We start from the raw sequence: 24,647 nt of genomic DNA on the forward strand, positions 1-24,647 counted from the left end.
ATGAATCTGAATGAAGTGACTGTAAGAGGGATGCCTATGACTGATGCACACCATGTCATAGAGCACACCCATTACATTATCACATGTTATCTCCGGTTTCCCTTTTACGATAACTCTGTTGACTTTCTCATTGTCAGATAGGTGGATGATTTGTAGGTCTGATAATCAATGCAGTCTAAAATAGCATCTGCAGAGGGAAGCTGTACGAAGAATGAGGAAGGAGCCTGGTTGGGGCCTCATACATGTTGCATTTTACTATAACTATATGCTCATATCCAGCTTAACGTAACCACGTTAATCCTGGCATCCTTATTTTGGGCACATTTTCAAAAGATAAAAAAATATATAAGATTTTTCTAGCAATAACGGAAATAGTCAATCTATGCAATGCGTTGTGAGCTTGTTTTTCCGCTATTTGTCATATGACAAATTGCGGAAGTGGTTAGGACAGCGATTCCCAACCTGTGGGCCGGGGCCAACGGTTGGGCCGTGAGGACATTGCAAGTGGGCCCCCAAATAATTGCCATAATGATTTAATGATAATAAAACATTAATATAAAAAAGTGATGTTAAAAAAAAAAGTTGTGGTATTTCTTCTTTAAAACCTCGAAAAATTTGTTTTCATTGTGATACCGATAAATAGGAACTTAAAGTACACTATGCTAGTTCCAATGATCCGAGCCGGAACACACAGCCAATGGATTGGTCAATAAAATAAACAAGCTCATGCTCTGAAACTGCACGCAGCCCACCCACGGCACAGCAGGCTGGCAGCCGACCTGCCCTGTTAAGTGGTCATATGGGTGGGCCGTGAACAAGATTTTCAAGTGGGCCTTGGTCCAGAGAAGGTTGCTGGGAACCACTGGGTTAGGGCTTAAGGGGTTACCGTAATTGCAATTGGTGGAAGCTGAAGAGCTTTTTCTTATCCCAATTCATCTTTTATCCTTTTTCCCGTTTCTCCCAATTTAATCATTATGCCAATTCCCAATGTCCACATGCAGTCCCTGTCACTGCAACCTTACAGTTGGTCACGTGGGAGGGTTTAGACTAGCACATGTCTCCTCTAACATGAAGTCACCAGCTGCTTCTTTTCACCTGACAGAAGTTTCACTGGGAGGACATAATGCATTCGGAGGAATACACTATCCAACCTAGTTCCACTCCCTGCTGAACAAGTGCCCTAACCCAGTGGTTCTCAAACTTTTTTGTGCCAAGGACCCCCAAATTGATATGTAGGTGGCCGTGGACCCCCACCTGAAAATATGTTGTGCCAGGGACCCCCAGAAGCAAAGATTTGTTAAAAATGTTTTCAAAAAGATTTGTGTGCAAAGAGATTCGCACACATTTTCAAGATTTTTCAAAAATAGCAGATCTACAAGCTCATAGCGTGGCACGATGATAGCGCGGTGCCGCGCTATGAGCTTGTATATCTGCTATTTTTGAATAGCCAAAGTATAACATATGGATAATGGGGTTAAAATGATTGTGACGCTTTATTAACACATTTTGCTGGGGACCCCCTGGTACCCCCCCAAGGACCCCTGGGGGTCCCCGCAGCCCACTTTTGAGAACCAATGCCCTAACCAACCTGTGGGAGTCAGTACAGTGCAGTAACAGTGATCACACTCCACTTATTCCCAACCTCGAACATGGCAGATTTTGTTTGTTGGAGGTGAAAACCTTCATACACAAAATTCATGAAATTATAAAATCCATGTCAGTCAAACTAAACAAATGATTTTGTCCAAAGAAATGTTAAGTAGACTTGCTCTGGGCCCAGGACAATCCACCATTGTCTTCTATATTCTCTCAGTGTAATTATACAGAGGTAACCAGGGTTCAACATATTGTTCAACACATGGTGGAGCAGCAGTGCAACAAACCAACCAACCAAAATGGTAGTCTAATAGCACATGGTGAAATAAATGCTTAAGGCTTGTCTAAATACACCCCCACTATGGTGCAACTGATTGCAAGAACAACTCAGAGGTTGTGTTTAAACCCTTATCTTTAATTAAAGGGTAAGACCACTTTGGTAGAGGTTTGGGTTGTGTAGTTACCTTGCCATGATGTAACCCCAAAGGTGGGCAAGAAATAAAAAATAATTGCTCCATTGATTAGAAATTGATAATTCAAAATATGCTCCTCATTGACTTACGTAAAACAGCTCTCAAAGTCACTCTTTTAGCACATAAATGAACCCAAACATAGCTGATTCAGGCAATATAGAGCATCATCAAACCCAGTACTGTTTGTTTTTTTAATAAAAATGTCAACTTCCAGTTGATTTTACTATTTGAAGATCTGGATCCGGATCCGCGGATCCAGTCCAGGTTTTCTACTTATTAAAAATGGCAAAATCAACAGGAAGTTGACATTTTTATAATAAAAAAAACAGTACTGGGTTTGGTGATGTTCTATATTGTCTGAATCAACTTTGTTTGCGTTCGTTTATGTGCTAAAAGAGTGACTTTGAGAGCTGTTTTACCGTACAATGTAAGTCAATGAGGAGCATATTTTGAATTATCAATTTCTAATCAATGGAGCAATTATTTTTTATTTCTTGTCCACCTTTGGAGTTACATCATGGCAAGGTAACCTCTACCAAAGTGGTCTTGCCCTTTAAGTTGAAGTTGTCTGTCTGTCTGTCTGTCTGTCTGTCTGTCTGTCTGTCTGTCTGTCTGTCTGTCTGTCTGTCTGTCTGTCTTTTAATCACACTCACGCCCCAGGTTGGATTGGGTGTAGTTTACTTTCCATAAAATGTCTAAAACTAATGACCGCCACCAAGTGTTAAAAAATAATAATGCAGGATATAAAATAATGGAATGCCGATCATGAACATAAATTGCATGTACATGGTCATTTTACACATTAAAAACAGTTCATGTCAATGTCTGTGGCTTAGGTTAAATCTTATCAGTAACTTTGTTGAGGAAGAATAGTAATGGCACTTGAGATAAAGGACTTATACTGTTATGTTATGTAATAAACAAATCGCGTGGCATTCCGTCATTGACTTTTGTATCCAACCTCAGCCCTTCCATGAGCCGGCCAACCATTGAAAGAGATATGACTGGTTACGGTAATATCTCATCTCTCATTTAACCTCATCAAATGAAAATCCTCTGACTTGCATTAACATGTAGAATGTTGTTTACTGCTAAACTCAATTGAATCTTGGTTTTCACAGTAAAATAGATATAATGACAGTATCAGTAAGTACTGTATGAGTTCAGTATAATTTATAAATCATAGCAAACTCTAACATCTGCTCAATGGAAATTGAAACTGTGCTAACTGTGAGCCTGTCATCTGTCCCAGGGGACTCAAACTAAGATTTGCATCTTAGTTTCTGCTCATCTCCTGTGAGCAGAATAGATCCACAAGACACTTCATGATGATCGAGATACTTTTCTGAACTTCTGAGCAGACAATGGTTCTGATCAGGAATAATAGATAGAAATTCTAGTTCCCTTTAAAAGGTGATTTCCATTATAAAGGCATATTTGTTTCTCCTGTAAAGAGAACAGAGCAACATGTTCAACAGATAGGCTAGCTGAATCCCGTATAAATCACGTATAAATGATGCAGTATTTCCCCTTTGGTCTTTGATTTACATAAAGTCATGGTACAGTGGTTTGATTTACATAGTCATGGTACAGTGGTTTGAGCTGCTGACCAGAATGGAACATCACTGTTCCCAGATGTTCACCTGTCCCTCAGACACTCACACTGCATTTGCAAACACAGGAAACATCCTATTAATACTGCATGGGACAGATACTGTTCTGATCTGTCTATGTTTTGGTTTTTTTTTTGTCACCCTGTGTGTGTTGGGACCCAGAAGTGGATCACACCATGTTCTGACAGGTTCACAGACAAAGAACAACTTTAATACAGGACTATTATGTGTATTTAATATATTGTGTCTTGAATGTGTGGTATAGGAAATCTAGTATTCCCATAAGATTATGTTTATTTGAGATTACTGCTTTGTCAATCCCATTAGAACAAAAGGTAATTTAAAACCCACTATATTTGATGTATGACTGAATGTCTATTCACATAATGCACATGTATTCCATACAAACCATGACATTATTTAACCACATTAACCCTGGCATCCCTAATTTATTGTGAAATTGCAGATCTACCAATATAGCTGATCTACAAGCTCACAACGTCGATGTGAGGTGTTCTTCTGAGTAGCTAGATTGGCTATTTTCGTCATCCCACTGTGAGTGCATTAATGACAAACATAACGTGTTTATCCTTTTATTTTTCTTCTATAAACCCATGGCATACATCTTTAGGTGGGTGAAGCAATCATCCAATCAGATGAAGTATATACATACCAGAGTAAATATGAATTACAAAAAGCTGACTTCGTCAACATTTCTTTTTATTTGCTTTTTATTTATAAAGTCCATTCATTTTTCATAAGCGTTGAGCAAAGCCAGTAGTCAGAGCATCTCTCTACAGCCCACACTATAATCGTACGTTAATGACAAACAATGACTTAGTTTTTATTGATTTCTAAACAATGGAGACAGTCTTTTGAGTGTCATTGGTTTCCTAAAGCTGACCGTACATAAGAAGCTTAGCCTCTGACACTGTGAAAGTATTAATGACAAACAAACGATGACATTACTTAACATAATATGATTTTATTTGATGTTTCTTTATTTCTATAAATCTATGCATTTTCAGAAGCACTGTATGAACGTCTATCTACTTCCCACACTGTGTCCTGGTGATTTCAGTGGGCTGTGTGTTTCCTTCATGGTTCACCTTGCAGGTGAACACCTCCCCCTGCTCCCAGAGTGCCTTGCTCAGGGTCAGGGTGCTGCTGCGGCCGTAACGGTCGTTCTTCTCCACCTCCTCTGAGGTCAGGATCCCGGCCGTCACCTCCTTCCCGTCCACCTCCCAGCTCACCTGGGCACCTTGGGGGTTGTAGCCACTGAGCAGGCATGCCAGGGTGGCTGAGTCCCCAGCAGAGAGCTGCTCAGATGACGGAGGATGCAGAGAGACGGAGGGCCTGACCAAGGCACCAGCTGTACAGAAAAGAAGTCCATCAATTTTATCAATTTCAATTGACTTTGTACGTCAAACTAGCAGAGAATCACATACAGTAATACAAGTGTGAAGAGACAATGAATTCTATCAACTTCGTTTGACTTTGTATGTACAACTATCACACAATCACATACAGTAATAGAGTACAGATAGAAAGATAATTAATTCAAGTTTGTTTCTTTGTATGCACAAATAGTTTAGAATCATTTGTACGTACAACTAGTATAGAACCATACACCACACAGACACTGTGACTGAAGTTCGTTATTAGTACACAGAACTAAGACATTTAGAGCATAATGTTGAACAGATACAGTTTAATTCAATATTTTATCTATCTACTGTAACACATGCATCTACTGCACAGGACTGTGTTCTGCTATATAATGACAGACCATTAAATAGTAAAAAATAAAGAGCCAGTCAATTATATTATCTGTACAACTAGTAGATAGAGCCAGAGAAAGACTACAGTAACTAGTTAACTTTGTTGGCTTTGTAATACTTTACTACTTACTGAGCATGTTATTACTGATTAATTACTTAACTCATAATATTTGAATTTCAAGCTATTTTAGAATTGTAGGCTATAGATTATGGATTGTATATTGAATTAAGTAATGTAAGAAATGCAATCTAACTATTTCCTTAATTATGATACTACCATTATAATAGAACATGCAATACAGATATACTACATTATTTCAAATCAAATAAGAACATTCCATTATCTAATCAACAAGTCAGCTTTTGTTCACGCTGGTGATATTACACTATTCAATTAAGTTACAACAATTTAATAACCTAACCCTTTGCTAATAAACAACACAATATATATATATATATATATCCATATAGTATAGTAAGACAGCAAGTCATGAATTTCATCCCAACAATATGTTAATAGAATAACTTTTGTAACAAATTCCTTCAGTCACACTTTTAGAACAAATCCTAACACTGGTCACATCAAGAAACTATGAAGTTAAATGGAACAAAGTAAATCAGCACTTACTTTTGATGATGAGTCTGGTGCCTCCACCGAAAGTCCACCACAGTGATCCATTCTGGTTAAACCATCGTACAAAAACCTCCTTTCCACATGAATGACTTCACTCACTCACAATGTAGTGAACGGCCCACAGTACTGTAACAGCACTGGAAATGACTTACTAACACTTAAATAAGGAACCATACCTGTAATTTATATTCCTTATGATCTATTACTTTGTAAATACATATGACTGTTCACACAGTCAGTGAAATACTTCATAATGTAAAAGGTCATGACTCATGTCATTTCTATGTAGCCTATTCATAACACACAGCAAACATACAGAGCTACAGTAAAAACACTCCACAACTTGAGCACCAGGATTTCGTTGTGATGTTAATTGAGAATATTGTTCTAATGTTATGATTGTGTTCCAAGATCTAAATAAAAAAACTGATCATAAATTCAAGGAGCTCAGGCCTCAGCAGCATGTTGTCCATCAATCAGTTAGTTCACAAAACTGCTTTAGGGTTCCTCAACTGTTTCATCCATACATCCAAATTCAGTCTCATCCAGGAACACAAACTAATTAAAACATCACATCACTCTCATCAACAAACCAAATGGGAAACATCTGGGTTCCTGGTCAATTCTCCATCCTGAATAAACGTTCTTATAGCCAGGCAGCTCTAAATAAGCTGGCTCCAGCCAGGCTATTATAAACAAAATCCATCCATATTGTCTCCTTTAGGTCCAATAACATCCAAAACCTCTGCTGATCCATGCCTGGTGCGCTAGCAAAGAGAACTAGGTCCTGGTTCCTTGTACAGTAAGTAACTTTGGTAAATCCAGTGTAGAATCCAATCCAAGGTTCAGATAGACACCTTTTCTTCAGCTCTCCATCAAAATGATCATCCTTGTTTTACCAGTTGCGATTGCTCTTAAAAAGGTTGGTTGTGATGTCAATTGTCAAACATGCTGTTACGTTCCCCCTTGTTGAGTTGACTTGTTGAAGTCACTTCTTCTTTTATTGAGGGAGGTTTTTGTACAACTCTATATCACTGTGTGAACACGTCTACTGGGCTAGTGTGATAACTCTGACAGTAGTAAACACCTTTGTCTTCAGCCTGGACTCCCCCGATGGTCAGGGTGAAGTCAGTCCCAGATCCACTACCACTAAACCTGGATGGGGTTCCTGACTGAAGGGTCTTTGCGATATAAATGAGGAGTTTGGGAGCTTCTCCAGACTTTTGTTGGTACCAGGACAAATAAGTGCCGCCGTGAGGAGCACTACTTGGTCTGCATGCTAGACTCACTGAGTCTCCTACATTAACAGATTTCACTGAAGGAGTCTGAGTCACAGTAACCTGGCCCCATGTTTCTGCAAACAAACAAACAAACAAACAAACAAACAAATATATAAGCACACAGCATGGAAATGTCTTCTAGCTAAAGCCAAACCAGTTAGATCAGGGTAGGAGATTTATAAATGTGTCAGCGTACCTTGAATGCAGAAAGCACATGTCAAGATGAAGATGATGGTCAAAGACATGATTTTGATTGTCACGAAGTACAAGCTTCAGTCATGAAGGGTTCAATTTGCAGAACTATAAACCCTCCCTGAGCACTGAAGTGTGTCCTTCAAACATAAAGTCTCATAAATGCAAATCGTCTTCCCGAAGAACCTCATCTGCTATTACCTCCGTTACTACTAGCTGACTTTAATAGTCTTTGAGAAAACTATTCACTTATTACGTGAGGTATATGCCGTTAAATGTATGTAGAAGTAATTAATCTATATGTCACCGGGTGAATGGAGATCCAGGGTGATTGAAGACAGAGCGCTCGTTTTTAGGCACGGGGCTCCTTCGGGGCGAGGCGGGGCTTTTCGAGACAGGGTTTATTAGCGAGGCTCGTGAGGAGGAGGAGGAGGACGGCGCTGCGATGCGGGGGGTTATTACGCGAGGCTCGCGAGGAAGAGGAGCCTCCTCCTCCTCCTCCTCCTCGCGTTTTAAACCGTCCCGTCCTCTCCTTCTCTCCTTCTCCTCCTCCGAGGAGGAGGAGAAGGAGAGCGCGGAGAGGCGGGGCTTTGATGCGCCGACGGAGAGTGGAGACCTGTCTTTTGTTGTTCCCCCCCACATAGCAACCATAATATCTATGAGGGGAACGCTGAACACGCGTTCACACGCACGGCGCGCCGACTTAGTGGAGCTTGAGGCCGAGGAAGTGCGCCCTCGCGCCTCCGGGCGCGAGTGCCCGCACTGACCGGCCGACGCTCCACTAGTCGACTCAGCGCCGTTTGATTTGTAAACCGATAGGGACAGAATAGTTCTTTTCATGGATCACTGTGTGTGTGTGTGTGTGTGTGTGTGTGTGTGTGTGTGTGTGTGTGTGTGTGTGTGTGTGTGTGTGTGTGTGTGTGTGTGTGTGTGTGTGTGTGTCAGGGAGAAACTAAAACAAAAGCCAGCAGAACACAATAAAAGTATCTTAACAGTCCATTGAAAGCATGAGCGCGTGTGCGTGCGCGCGCATGTGTGTGTGTGTGTGTGACTGTGTGTGTGTGGGTGGTCACGGCCATATGTGCTTGTGCACAAGCCTGGCTTGTGGCTCCCTCTAGTGTTTCTTCTACAGAATTGCTGGGTGGGTAAAAACGAGCGAGCCTTCTTCAATCACCCTGGTTCTCCATTCACCCTGTAACATATATACTCATCATAGTCACCCATGTAAAGCAACATTGAGTGTTTAGGAAAGCGCTACATAACTTCCCTGTGTTAGTATCATTTGTTACATCACTTACAGTATAGCACTTCAGTGATACAGTCTCTCTCCATCTGTCCACCCTTCTTTCTATGTATCAGTCTAATAATGTGGGATTACATTTTGGTCATTGTGTTTTTCTAATATATTATCAATGTTATGAGAAAACAGTAAATAAAACCTCAAGGTTTTGAAATGTATTGAATTAAGTCTATTAGTTTCTAAAAATTAAGATAACTTCCATTTCAATCTAATTAGACAACATATTTTATTCTTCTTTCAGTCAAAGACATAGGTGTTAGGTGGCTGGCAGCTGAACCACGTCCCACATAGTAATGGAGGTAATAGCAGTTGAGTTTCTTCAGGAAGATGATTTGCATAAAGGAGACTTTATGTTTCAAGGACATACTTCAGTGCTCAGGGAGAGTTTATAATCCTGCAAGTTGAATCCTTCATGACTGAAGCGTGTTCTTCGTATCAATAACTACCAAAGCCATGTCTTTGACCAGCATCTTCATCTTGACATGTGTTATCTGCATTCAAGGTAAGATTAACACATTCATAAATCTCCTAACCCGAATCCGATTTAAATGTAGTTTTTAGCTAGCTGGGTTTGTGATCTCAAACATTCTATTAATCTATTATTAAATCAAAATGATCTTCACATAATTCCATCAGATAGAATTCAACACTGTTTGGATTACTGACTTTAAAAAAATCAATCCAAGATAAAGGATATCATGCTTAAAACTTACTATGCAACTGGAATATAAAACATTTTGTTTCTTTGCAGAAACATGGGGCCAGGTCAGTGTGACTCAGACTCCTTCAATGAAATCTGTTAATGTAGGAGACTCAGTGAGTCTAGCATGCAGACCAAGTCGTGTTCCTCACGACAGCAGTGCTCCTCGTTTGTCCTGGTACCAACAAAAGTCTGGAGAAGCTCCCGAACTCCTCATTCGTAGCACAAGGACCCTTCAGTCAGGAATTCCACCCAGGTATAGTGGTAGTGGATCTGGGACTGACTTCACCCTGACCATCAGTGGAGTCCAGACTGAAGATGAAGGTGTTTACTACTGTATGAGTGCAAACCTTATCAACAGTGTGTGGTCGTTCACACAGTGAAACAGAGTCGTACAAAAACCTCCCTCAATAAAAGAGGAAGTGACTCAATGGAACATGTCATTATCAACATAATTATGATGAAACATTCATATGATAGAATATGAAGGACTCAAATGACTCATAATCATGATAACTGAATGTTAAATAGGGTAAGAAATTACTAACATAATCTTGATAACGTGTTTTGATTACCTTGATCTTGCAGTAAATATTTGGATATATTTACACAAATAATACTAAATAATATGGTAATACTTTTTTCTTTTAACAGCCCTTATTATTTAGTTCTTCAACTGTTACATTCTGTCTGTATTACTTATTTTTAATACACAATCAGTATACACAATCAACATGATACATCCCCTACTGTAAATGACAAACAAAACCTTCATATTTATCATTTCATTGGTTTGTCTTTCTTCTTGCTAAATATATTATTATTTGGTTGTATTTCTGGGTAAATAAGTTATACATAACTACTTTATTGGCGCAGGTATATATATATATGTATTTGTGTTTTTAATTTTATATATATATATATATATACCCCCCCAAGGACCCCTGGGGGTCCCCGCAGCCCACTTTGAGAACCAATACCCTAACCAACCTGTGGGAGTCAGTACAGTGCAGTAACAGTGATCACACTCCACTTATTCCCATCCTCGAACATGGCAGATTTTGTTTGTTGGAGGTGATTTTTTTTTTCCACAAACATGAAATTCATGAAATTATAAAATCCATGTCAGTCAAACTATACTGACGTGGATTTGGGCACATTATTATTTTGTCCAAAGAAAAGTTAAGTAGACTTGCTCTGGGCCAAGGACAATCCACCATTGTCTTCTATATTCTCTCAGTGTAATTATACAGAGGTAACCAGGGTTCAACATATTGTTCAACACATGGTGGAGAAGCAGTGCAACAAACCAACCAACCAAAATGGTAGTCTAATAGCACATGGTGAAATAAATGCTTAAGGCTTGTCTAAATACACCCCCACTAGGTGCAACTGATTGCAAGAACAATTCAGAGGTTGTGTTTAAACCCTTATCTTTAATTATGTTGAAGTTGTCTGTCTGTCTGTCTGTCTGTCTGTCTGTCTGTCTGTCTGTCTGTCTGTCTGTCTGTCTGTCTGTCTGTCTGTCTGTCTGTCTGTCTGTCTGTCTGTCTGTCTGTCTGTCTGTCTGTCTGTCTGTCTGTCTGTCTGTCTGTCTGGTTTAATCACACTCACGCCCCAGGTTGGATTGGGTGTAGTTTACTTTCCATAAAATGTCTAAAACTATTGACCGCCACCAAGTGTTCAAAAATAATAATGCAGGATATAAAATAATGGAATGCCAATAATGAACATAAATTGCATGTACATGGTCATTTTACACATTAAAAACAGTTCATGTCAATGTCTGTGGCTTAGGTTAAATATTATCAGTAACTGTTGAGGAAGAATAGTAATGGCACTTGAGATAAAGGACTTACATTTTTGTTGCCAGATCAAAGGTTCAAACTGAAAAGAGGATGCATGGGAGTTACCGTTCAGCATTTGATAAAATGCAATACATCTATGTTAGGGTGCATCAAAATATACATATGTAGCCTACTGATCTGTCTGGGTGATAAAAGTGTTCCATGTTGTTACAACACATGCAAAACATTTTGTAACACTTGCCATGCATACCATGTCTATAATGTCTTATAAACATACTTATAATACATTGTAATCTGCTTATAAAACTGTATAGTTATAGTTATAAGAGCTCATAAATATTCTTTATGACAATAATCATAACACATTATAAAGCCTTCTTTAATGACTGATAAGGTCAAGTATAAATGCATTGTGATATGCATATAACACTGTATAATTACAGTTATAAGCACTTATAATATAAATAAATATAATGATCATATGTACAGTATGAGAGAGAATACTGCCTGATGCAGGAAGATGCACTATAGTTGCAGCTGATGTACCACTCACATTAAACCTGTATGTTTCTGCATTACTTGTGAGTCAAACTGTTTGCACTGAGATACATTCTTTTTTATGCAAACACTGTTTAGTTTAATTCAGCCATCATTCAGTCAAAGGAAACTTTTATTAAGCTAATTGCATAGCATGGATGTGATATGACTCACAAAAACTGTCTTCTCAAAGATCACTAAAGACACAGTAGTAATGGAGGTAATAGCAGTTCAGTTTCTTCAGGAAGATGATTTGCATAGAGTTATGTTTGAAGGACTCACTTCAGTGCTCAGGGAGAGTTTATAGCTCTGCAAGTTGAACCCTTCAAGAGTGAAGCTTGCTCCTGACAATATCAAAATCATGTCTCTGACCATCATCTTCATCTTGACATGTGCTGTCTGTATTCAAGGTATTGACACATTTACAAATCTCCTACCCTGATCTAAAGTTTGTTTTGGGGGTCACAAACATTGTCACAAATTCTGTTTATGTATCTATTCTAAATGATTATCACATAATGCCATCATAATTGTTTGGATTAGGGACTGTGAACTGAGGATCAATTTAAGAACAGAACTTGTCAAAACATTACTTCAACCTGTTTCATTTGTTAATCTTTTCCACCCATATAATCTGATTATTGATTGATTCATTGAATGCTTTATTAGCCAAAACATTTAAACAGCACAGAGGTACAGTAAAACATTTAGGCTAACACAAAAAAGTCCTGGGGACTTGTTTCCATTGTGGTCCTATGTATGTACAGTATGTATGTAATTATAAAACATTTCTTTGTTTGCAGAAACATGGGGCCAGGTCACCGTCACTCAGACTCCTTCAGTGAAAACTGTTAATGTAGGAGACTCAGTGAGTCTAGCATGCAGAGTGATTGATAATAGTTATTTATCCTGGTACCAACAGAAGTCTGGAGAAGCACCTCCTAAACTCCTCATTTATAGCACAAAGACCCTTCAGTCAGGAACTCCATCCAGGTTTAGTGGTAGTGGATCTGGGAATGACTTCACTCTGACCATCAGTGGAGTCCAGGCTGAAGATAAAGGTGTTTACTACTGCATGAGTCACCAGTGTCCTAGTGGCTGTCTGTTTACACAGTGAAACAGAGTCGTACAAAAACCTCCCTCAATAAAAGAGGAAGTGATTGGAACATCTCAATGAGACCTGTCATAATCACGATATGATAAAACATTCATATAATAAAATATACATGTTATAACTATATTAAAGTTACAATAATGAGAAGTGAATGTTAAATAAGGTAGGTCTTTTATAACATCTTGGATACTGCATGTGTTTTTATGACATGCATTCATACTAACCTTATGAATTCATTCACTATATATACACAATATAAATACATTATATAAACATTTACATGTATACATGACAAGTATATATATATATATATATATATATATATATATATATATATATATATATATATATATATATATATATATATATATATATATGTATATATATATACCTGCGCCAATAAAGTAGTTATGTATAACTTATTTAACCAGAAATACAGCCAAATAATAATATATTTAGCAAGAAGAAAGACAAATCAATGAAATGATAAATATTAAGGAATATGTTAATATTGAGATTTTGTTTGTCATTTACAGTGGGGCCGTCAGTATCATGTTGATTTTGTATACTGATTGTTTATTAAAAATAAGTAATACAGACAGAACAGTTGAATAACTAAATAATAAGGGCTGTTAAAAGATAAATGTATTACCATATTATATAGTATTATTTTAAATCCCTTTATATTAATATATTCAAATATTTACTGCAAGATCAAGGTAATCAAAACACGTTATCAAGATTGTGTTAGTAATTTCTTACCTTATTTAACATTCAGTTACCATGATTATGAGTCCTTTGAGTCCTTCATATTCTATCATATGAATGTTTCATCATAATTATGTTGATTATGACATGTTCCATTGAGTCACTTCCTCTTTTATTGAGGGAGGTTTTTGTACGACTCTGTTTCACTGTGTGAACGACCACACACTGTTGATAAGGTTTTGACTCATACAGTAGTAAACACCTTTATCTTCAGTCTGGACTCCACCGATGGTCAGAGTGAAGTCAGTCCCAGATCCACTACCACTAAACCTGGATGGAGTTCCTGACTGAAGAGTCTTTGCGTAATAAATGAGGAGTTTGGGAACTTCTCCAGACTTTTGTTGGTACCAGGACAAACGAGGAGAGCTGCTGTCGTAAGGAACACTACTTGGTCGGCATGCTAGACTCACTGAGTCTCCTACATTAACAGATTTCACTGAAGGAGTCTGAGTCACACTGACCTGGCCCCATGTTTCTGCAAACAAACAAAATATTTAATCAGACACTATTTTATATTCCAGTCGCATATTATGTTTTAAGCATGATATCCTTTATCCTTTATTTATTTTTTATTTTAACAATAAGAAGTTCCATAACTTCATGTCAGTAATCCAAACAGTGTTGAATTCTATCTGATGAAATTATGTGAAGATCATTTTGATTTAATAATAGATTAATAGAATGTTTGAGATTACAGAACCAGCTAAAAACATCGTTTAGATCGGATTTGGGTTAGAAGATTTATAAATGTGTTAGTCTTACCTTGAATGCAGATAACACATGTCAAGATGAAGATGCCGGTCAAAGACATGGTTTGGGGAGTTATTGTTAAGAAGAACACGCTTCAGTCATGAAGGACTCAACTTGCAGGACTATAAACTCTCCCTGAGCACTGAAGTATGTCCTTGAAACATAAAGTCTCCTTTATGCAAATCATCTTCCTGAAGAAACTGCTATTACCTCCATTACTATGTGGGACGTGGTCAGCTGCCAGCCACCTTACACCTATGTCTTTGACTGAAAGAAGAATAAAATATGTTGTCTAATTAAATTGAAATCTTAATTTTAGAAACTGATAGACTTAATGCAATACATTTCAAAACCTTGAGGTTTTATTTACTGACTTCTCATAACATTGATAATATATTAGAAAAACACAATGACCAAAATGTAATCCCACATTATTAGACTGATACATAGTAAGATGGGTGGACAGATGGAGAGAGAGACTGTATCACTGAAGTGCTATACAGTAGGTGTAACAACAAATGATACTAAGACAGGAAAGTTATGTAGCACTTTTTCCACACTCAAGGATGCTTTACATGGGTGACTATGATGAGTACAAATCAATTACAGAAATTAATGTCAACAGATGAATATGAGGGAGGCTGCTGGAGGAGGTGGGAGAGATAAGTTATCCAGAGCCTTGAAAAACGGTGGTGAGAGGATTTTTACGTTTATCTTGTTTGTTATCGTTTGTGATATCAATTAAGGTTTATTTTAAAGCTGTTGAATTTTCCTTGTTATGAGCACTTACTACTGTAAAATGTATGTAGAAGAAACAGAGAAAGTTACTATGAATAGTGTTACAGTTGAACATATACCTCACGTAATAAACTGTTTTCTAAAGACCATTAAAGACAGCTAGTAGTAATGTAGGTAATAGCAGATGAGGTTCTTCGGGAAGACGATTTGCATAGAGAGCAGACTTTATGTTTGAAGGACACACATCAGTGCTCAGGGAGGGTTTATAGTTCTACAAGTTGAGTCCTTCATGACTGAAGCTTGTTCCTTGTGACAATACCTATCAAAATCATGTCTTTGACCATCATCTTCATCTTGACATGTGCTTTCTGCATTCAAGGTAACGCTGACACATTTATAAATCTCCTATACCCTGATCTAAATGGTTTGGCTTTAGCTAGAAGACATTTCCATACTGTCTGGTAATATATATATTTTCTTTTGTTGGTTTGTTTGCAGAAACATGGGGCCAGGTTACTGTGACTCAGACTCCTTCAGTGAAATCTGTTAATGTAGGAGACTCAGTGAGTCTAGCATGCAGACCAAGTAGTGCTCCTTACGCCGGAGTTTATTTGTCCTGGTACCAACAAAAGTCTGGAGAAGCTCCCAAACTCCTCATTCATACCGCAACTACCCTTCAGTCAGGAACCCCATCCAGGTTTAGTGGTAGTGGATCTGGGACTGACTTCACCCTGACCATCAGTGGAGTCCAGGCTGAAGACAAAGGTGTTTACTACTGTATGAGGTGGCATAATAGCCCAAATACGTTCACACAGTGATACAGAGTCATACAAAAACCTCCCTCAATAAAAGAAGAAGTGACTTGAACAACTAAACAAGGGGGAACGTAACAGCATGTTTGACAATTGACATCACAACCAACCTTTTTAAGAGCAATCGCAACTGGTAAAACAAGGATGATGAGGTTTTACAGATTTCATTTTGATGGAGAGCTGAAGGAAAGGTGTCTATCTGAACCTGGGATTGGATTCTACACTGGATTTACCAAAGCTACAGTACTTACTGTACAAGGAACCAGGACCAGTTCTCTTTGCTAACGCACCAGGCATGGATCAGCAGAGGGTTTGGGATGTTATTGGACCTGTCTATAGGAGAAAATATGGATGGAGTTTGTTCATAATAGCCTGCCTGGTGCTAGCTTCTTTAGAGCTGCCTGTCTATAAGAACGTTTATTCAGGATGGAGATTGGACCAGGAACCCAGATGTTTCCCATTTGGTTTGATGATGAGAGTGCTGTGGTGTTTTAACCAGTCTGTGTTCCTGGATGAGACTGAATTTGGATGTCTGGATAAAACAGTTGAGGAACCCTAAAGCAGTTTTTTGTTGCTGAGGCCTGAGCTCCTTGAATTTATCATCAAAGTTTTTTATTTAGATTGTGGAACACAATCATAGCATTAGAACAATATTCTCAATGAACATCCTCCACAAGGAAGTCATGGTGCTCAAGTGTTTAGAACTCATACATTACATACATAACTGTATGTTTGCTGACTGTTATGAATAGGCTACATAGAAATGACATGAGTCATGACCTTTTACATTAAGTATTTCACTGACTGTGTGAACAGTCATGTATTTACAAAGTAATAGATCATAAGTAATATAAATGACAGGTATGGTTCCTTATGAAAGTGTTAGTCAGTCATTTCCAGTGCTGTTACAGACAGTACTGTGGGCCGTTCACTACATTGTGAGTGAGTGAAGTCATTCATGTGGAAAGGAGGTTTTTGTACGATGGTTTAACCAGAATGGATCACTGTGGTGGACTTTCGGTGGAGGCACCAGACTCGACATCAAAAGTAAGTACTGATTTATTCTGTTCCATTTAACTTCATAGTTTCTTGATGTGACCTGTGTTAGGATTTGTTCTAAAAGTGTGGCTGAAGTGGAATTTGTTCCAAAAGTTATTAATATATTGTTTGTGAAGAAAATTGGGATGAAATTCATGACTTGTCTTACCATACGGAGTGTGTGTATGTATGTACAGTATGTGTATATATATATATATATATATATATATATATATATATATATATATATATATATATATATATATATATATATATATATATATATATATATATATACATACATACATACATACATACATACATACATACATATTCATATACATATATATATATATCACTCCTATATATATATATATATATATATATATATATATATATATATATATATATCCATAATATATATATATAATATATATATATCCATAATCTATAGCCTAAAACATTTTTTAAATTAAAATATTATGATTTAAGTAATTAATCAGTAATAACACACTCAGTAATGTTAACTAGTTACTGTAGTTAACAGTCTTTCTCTGACTCTAATCTACTAGCTGTACAGTTAGAACATAATTGACTGTCTCTCTTTATTTTTACTATTTACTGGTCTGTCATTATATAGTAGAACACAGTCATGTGCAGTAGATGCATGTGTTACAGTAGATAGATACCATATTGAATTAAACTGTATCTGTTCATGTTCAACATTATGCTCTAAATGTCTTAGTTCTGTGTACTAATAACGAACTTCAGTCACTGTGTCTGTGAGTTATGGTTCTATACTAGTTGTACGTTCAAATGATTCTAAACTATTTGTGCATACAAAGAAACAAACTTGAATTCATTGTCTCTTTCTATCTGTACTCTATTACTGAATGTGATCTATTACTGTATGCTGTACGTACAAAGTCAAATGAGGTTGATAGAATTCATTGTCTCTTCTACAGTATATATATATTTTACTGTATGTGATTCTATGCTGTACGTACAAAGTCAAATGAAGTTGATAGAATTCATTGTCTCTTCTCACTTGTATTACTGTATGTGATTCTATGCTAGTTTGAAGTACAAAGTCAATTGAAATTGATCAAATTGATGGACCTCTTTTCTGTACAGCTGGTGCCTCGGTCAGGCCCTCCGTCTCTCTGCATCCTCCGTCATCTGAGCAGCTCTCTGCTGGGGACTCAGCCACCCTGGCATGCCTGCTCAGTGGCTACAACCCCCAAGGTGCCCAGGTGAGCTGGGAGGTGGACGGGAAGGAGGTGACGGCCGGGATCCTGACCTCAGGGGAGGTGGAGAAGAACGGCCTTTATGGCCGCAGCAGCACCCTGACCCTGAGCAAGGCACACTGGGAGCAGGGGGAGGTGTTCACCTGCAAGGTGAACCATGAAGGAAACACACAGCCCACTGAAATCACCAGGACACAGTGTGGGAAGTAGATAGACGTTCATACAGTGCTTCTAAAAATGTATAGCTTTATAGAAAGAAAGAAAAATGTAATCAAATCATATGATGTTAAGTGATGTCATCGTTTGTTTGTCATTAATACTTTCACAGTCTCAGAGGCAAAGATTCTTATGTGTGTAAAGAATGTCATTGTTTGTCATTAACGTACACTTACAGTGTGGGCTGTAGAGAAATGCTCTGACTACTGGCTTTGCTCAATGCTTATGAAAATGAATGGCCTTTATAAATAAAAAGCAAAGAAGAAGAAATGTTGATGAAGTCAGCTTTTTGTAATTCATATGTATAGAGATACTTCATCTGATTGTATGATTGCTTCATCCACCTAAAGATGTATGCCATGTTTGTCATTAATGCACTCACAGTGGGATGAGGCAGAAGAAAATTCAGTTGATTAACAACTTCAGCCCTACAGTATATTTCATTGTACAATATATAGCGAAATAGCAGATCTAGTTACAAGCTCAGAAGAACACCTCACATCACCGTTGTGAGCTTGTAGATCAGCTATATTCGTAGATCTGCAATTTTCACAATACATTAGGGATGCCAGGGTTAATGTGGTTAAATAATGCCATGGTTTATATGGAATACGTCCATTATTTGAATAGACATTCAGTCATACATCAAATATAGTGGGTTGTAAATTACGTTTGTTCTAATGGGATTGACAAAGCAGTAATCTCATTCCAGGTAGATAAACATAATCTTAAGGGAATACTAGATTTCTTATCACACATTCAAGACACAATATATTAAATACACACAATAGTCCTGTATTAAAGTTGTTCTTTGTCTGTGAACCTGTCAGAACATGGTGTGACCCACTTCTGGGTCCCAACCCACAAAGGGTGATTGAAAAACAAAACTACAAAAAAACATTGTCATATCAGAACAGTATCTGTCCCATGGAGTATTAATAGGATGTTTCCTGATTTTGCAAATGCAGTGTGAGTCACTGAGGGACAGGTGAACATCTGGGAACAGTGATGCTCCATTCTGGTCAGCAGCTCAAACCACTGTACCATGACTATGTAAATTAAATCACTGTACCATGACTTTATGTAAAGAGAAAATACTGCATGTGATTTATATGTGATTCAGCTAGCCTATCTGTTGAACGTGTTGTTCTGTTCTCTTTACAGGAGAAATGAATATGCCTTTATGATGGAAATCACTTTTTAAAGGGGAATAGAATTTCTATCTATTATTCCTGATCAGAACCATTGTCTGCTCAGAAGTTCAGAAAAGTATATTGATCATCACAAAGTCTCTTGTGGATCTATTCTGCTCACAGGAGATGAGCAGAAACTAAGATGCAAATCTTAGTTTGAGTCCCCTGGGACAGATGACAGGCTCACAGTTAGCACAGTTTCAATTTCCATTGAGCAGATGTTAGAGTTTGCTATGATTTATAGATTATACTGAACTCATACTTACTGATACTGTCATTATATTTATTTTACTGTGAAAACCAAGGTTCACTTGAGTATAGCAGTAAACAACAGAGGATTTTCACTTGATGAGGTTAAATGAGAGATGAGATATTACCGTAACCAGTCATTACTCATTCAATGGTTGGCCGGCACATGTGGGGCTGAGGTTGGATACAAAAGTCAATGACGGAATGCCACGCGATCATTAGTTTGTTACATAACATAACCTTATTCACAAATACAAAATACCATTTGATCAACACCTAAATAGATTACTAGCATTATTATGAACAAGGAACTGGAGACTAAATCCATTCAGAAGGGCAATAAAAATAGACGTTCATTATCAATGGCAAATTCCCATGGTGGATGTAGTTTATTTTAGTTCTATGCCAATAAAGAGATCATGTCATACAGAATGTACATCTATTTTGTTTAGTATAGTATAATTCTTGTTTCTTTTTAATTAATTAATTAATTAATATTTTATTTTTAAAGGCACAGTATGATTTTTTGTTTTCAAGAATGTGACTTTCGACAACACAATCTTAGGTGAGTGTCATTCCTTCTATTCGCCCATGTGGTGATCTCCCTTGTGTTGACCCATAGACCCCAAGGGAGAGGGCAGGCTACAGCCAGGTGTGGTACAGCTAATTATGACCCTGTGGTCACTGCTGGCAGGAACAGCTGAGCAAATACACTAGTAAATATGATATAACTATTTTATACTTAAGAGAACTATTTTATACTTAATTAAGTTAAAATCGCAGTTAAAACCTTAAACAATTGGAGGCTGATAGTGAACATAGCTGTAATTTGTTGGTGGGATGCTGATGTTGAAGTAAAAATGTTCAATTGAATACCTCAGAGGTTTGACACTAGGAATCAATTCAATCAATCAATTCTGCATGGCCCGAGGTTGATTATCAATTAGGGTGGTATAAAGGTTATCTGTGCAGATTTCATGCTTGAATCACCAACCATAAGCATATGTACATTTCTGCCATTTATAAGCAGCCATATTGGAACCTATATGCTGTTTCTGATCTTACTCTTACCAGAGACCGGCATACTAGATCACGCTGAAGAAGACCAAAGGGGACTTGTTACACTGAAGCACTTACTTCCTGTTCCGATCCGTCCAACATTTCGTCTCGGGCTACTGCGAGGCTTGCTGCAGTGCAACCGGGCTTGTCACTTCATCACCAAACCGCCACTGTCTGTCCTACGAAGATGTGACATTTACTGCGATCATCTCCCCTTAACGATAGAGTTAGCAACAAATACTTACAGCTCCATACCGACATTGTTTTGGGCGATTGTTTTGAGAAACAGCCTTACTGCCTGGAGTGTCACCTTGAATGCTAGTGTGTGTGGCTAGGTTTAGCTTGTCAGCCCGCAAACTTGCCGATTTTTTATTGGTTGTATTTATTTATTTTTCCTGTGGCACAAGTTCAGCTTGTTAGCCGGCAAACGTGCCGATTTTTTTATTACATTTTTTCTGTGACATTCATATATAAATGATCTCATGGCACGTTTTATCGGATAGATTTTTTTTTGTTTTCGGACAATATTTGTAACCATGGGTGTAGTTCTGCGAAACCTCCAGAAGGTGGTGCCTGTCCGCCGCGCCAGGCTGCGTAAGGACGTGGACACGCTGAGGCACATCCTGGGCGTCCAGAAGTTCGACCTGGGCATCGTCTGCGTGGACAACCGCAGGATGCAGAACATCAACCACATCTACAGGAAGAAGAACGAGCCCACTGATGTCCTGTCCTTCCCATTCTACGAGGTAGAAGCAGCTTATGTCTTCGTCTTTACAGTGATGGAAGAAGTACTCACATTTTTTACTCAAGTAAAAGTATCAGTACTAGTACCCTATTCTAGTCTGTTGTCATCTGTCCCAGATGACAGTGAAGTGACAATTTAAGGACTTTTAAGACCTTTTTAATACCTCAAAAAAGAAAGAAAAGAAAAAAGACCATTACTGCATCAAAAGTAATCAACAAACTATACTATAAAAACTGGTCAAACATTGGCCAACTTGTCAAATAATATGAGAAAGAGGCAAACATTTTGAAAATAGCCAATGGATCTGCTATTTTCACAATATTTATCTGTGGAATTGAGTCAAACAAAATGTAATGCCCCAACTCCTACAATTCCAAGTGCTTGTCAGGTTGGGGGGGTCCCCAGTTCAAATATGATTATTTTGGGGGGTCACAGCCTGAAAAAGTTGAGAACCACTGCATCAGGCCAAGGGACCCCATTTTACACTGTAAAAAACCCTGTGTTCATTTAACTCTGAGAATGCTCAAATGGAACCATATATGCATCACTATCATGTTGCAAGTGCAACACGCAAACTAGTTTTTACATAGAGCAGTTTACTGATTTTAATGATGTGCCTGCCACTACATGGAACAACAGCTAAGCTCAAAACTTTGTAATAAAGGTGTAATTGGAGTTAGTGTGTAAGCTCTGCTCGGCACTGTATAATAATGATCCATAACCAACCTGTCATCATGCCATGGCTTTTGAAACACACTGCTTGTTAGAGGCCTATACAGGATAAGCTAATGTTATAGAAACAATTTAAGATTGTGTTCTTTGTTCAATATGAGAGTAGGCTAGATTAGCTCACATGCTACATGATTGCTTTATGATTGGACAAAGCTACACAGATGTGTCTTAGTAACCATTTACACAATGAGCCATTCAGCTACTGGTGCAACCAGTAAATTGCTAGTTTGAAACTAACCATTAGTCACAAAAAATGTAGGACTGTAAGAACTTTACACACAAACTTAACTAAAGTGTTTGTCATTAAGAGACGTAAAATCTGGGGCATCTGCATTACTTTATAGTCTGTCTATAGACATTATTACTGTAGTTTCTATGTTCAAAATTATTGCCACAGGGTTAAGGGTAGGGATGGGGTCTGTACCCTCCAAGACATTCAAGACAACTGTCCTGTAGTGCAAAGAATGTGCAAAGTGAACGAATGGAGGTGAATAGTCATTTAATTCAAGAAACCATCGTTGAGTCAGCATCTTTGCATCTCTCAGGATCTGCGGCCAGGCAAGCTGCCCTGTCCCCTTCACAGAGATGAGCTGAACCTGGGAGATGTGTTTTTGGGAGTGGAGTTCCTGATGAAACAATGCCAGGAGGAATCCTTGGATCTGCACGGAATTCTCACTGTGAGTAGTGATGGTGGCTGACCATTATTTCATATTTATTTGTTTAACCAAAAATGTTGTTTAATGTAGTGGTTCTCAAACTTGTTCATGTCAAGGACCCCCAAATTGTATTTGCGGATGCATTTGGCAGCAGACCCCCATCTGAAAATATTTGGTGCCAGGAACCCCCTTAAGAGAAGAGAATGTTAAAAAGTTCTTCAAAAATGGCCTAAATAAGCTCACAATTCGACGCGTTGTGAGCTTGTTGATCAGCTATTTTCGAATATCCAAAGTATAGGGCTAAAATGGTTCAGCTGATTTTGATGCTATAACTGGGTGTGGCCATGAGCAACAGACCAGTGGAAGCAACTTGTCTCAGATCTCGAGGGCACGACAATGCTACAACTAATTTGGTTGGGGGCCCCCTGGAACCCCCTCAAGGACCCTTGGGGGTCTCGGGGCCGGTGGGCCCCACTTTGAGATCCACTGCTTTAATGCTTCTTTTTAAAAACAATATTCACATTTGGGTAGTTGAACTTTATCCAATTGGTCCACTCCTCCCCTGACACAGGTTGTCACTGCTCATGGGATCTGTCACCTGCTGGGCTACCGACATGAGACAGATGAGGAATGGACTGAAGTAAGTATGGATTGTGAACATTGGAGTTTAATTGGAGATGGCAGCACACACAAAAAAGTATTAATGAGCTGTTTGTACTTCATAGAAAGGATAGTGAGGGTGGAGATGAGAATTGAATACAGGACATATAAGTTATGCGGCTGAAACATTGACTTCCATGATTTGCATAAATTGCAAGTACTCTCAATATGCTCCTGTGTTTTTAAGTTCATTTTCTTTGTTTTATAGATGCTACAGAGGGAGAGTTACATTCTAAGCGAGTACAACAGGCTCACAGGCCGACACCTGGAGCCACTGACCAAGAGATGTAGCCAAAATAGGTGACGGACAACTACTGAGTCACAATGGATCGACTCGAATGGTGCTCTGCATGCATTTATTGACCGTACACTGTTATCTTGGACCAGTGACTTGAAAAGTGTTGTGCCATGAGCTGTGAACAAATCATGGAAATGTTGAAACAACGCCCAAATTGCCTTTACTTATGGCAATTAGAAATGTTTAACTTTTTTCCCCCTTTTTTTTTCAAATTCTGCTTTTAAATGTTTTGTGGGGAAGAAATCCTCAAGTATCTTTTCACTGTAGTATTTTATTAAAATCTGCATATTAAATCTGCATGTTAGGAAGTCAAATACTGTATGAACAGGTATAAAAAGCTGTCCAACTTTGCTTCACAAACACAGTACACACACTTGACACAGCATCGGGGGCACGTTTGGGAAGGTGCGACATTACAGAACCGTGGATTCGAGTGGCTAATATGTAGGAGACTGATT

At 38.2% G+C, this 24,647-nt stretch overlaps 1 protein-coding gene and 2 long non-coding RNA genes across 3 annotated transcripts; 2 read left to right on the plus strand and 1 right to left on the minus strand.

Moving 5' to 3' along the window:
• Positions 1–4,571: 4,571 nt before the first annotated feature.
• Positions 4,572–7,674, minus strand: LOC308073533. Its single transcript, XR_013932001.1, has 3 exons — positions 7,574–7,674; positions 6,092–7,451; positions 4,572–5,054 (listed from the first exon to the last, which is right to left on the minus strand). It is a non-coding gene; the product is annotated as an uncharacterized lncRNA (long non-coding RNA).
• Positions 7,675–15,547: 7,873 nt separating this feature from the next.
• LOC308106051 lies at positions 15,548–18,647 on the plus strand. Its single transcript, XR_013934957.1, has 3 exons — positions 15,548–15,663; positions 15,783–17,143; positions 18,269–18,647. It is a non-coding gene; the product is annotated as an uncharacterized lncRNA (long non-coding RNA).
• A 2,569-nt stretch (positions 18,648–21,216) lies between these two features.
• ybey (ybeY metalloendoribonuclease) lies at positions 21,217–24,486 on the plus strand. Its single transcript, XM_080456622.1, has 4 exons — positions 21,217–21,844; positions 23,121–23,252; positions 23,803–23,871; positions 24,100–24,486. Exons 1-4 carry the CDS (start codon positions 21,635–21,637, stop codon positions 24,193–24,195), a joined length of 507 nt encoding a protein of 168 aa, XP_080312748.1. The 5' UTR covers positions 21,217–21,634; the 3' UTR covers positions 24,196–24,486.
• The last annotated feature ends 161 nt before the right edge of the window (positions 24,487–24,647 follow it).

Source organism: Gymnoscopelus braueri (assembly GCF_963280865.1).
Source record: "Gymnoscopelus braueri genome assembly, chromosome: 18".
In the NCBI taxonomy this organism is placed as follows: Eukaryota; Metazoa; Chordata; class Actinopteri; order Myctophiformes; family Myctophidae; genus Gymnoscopelus; species Gymnoscopelus braueri.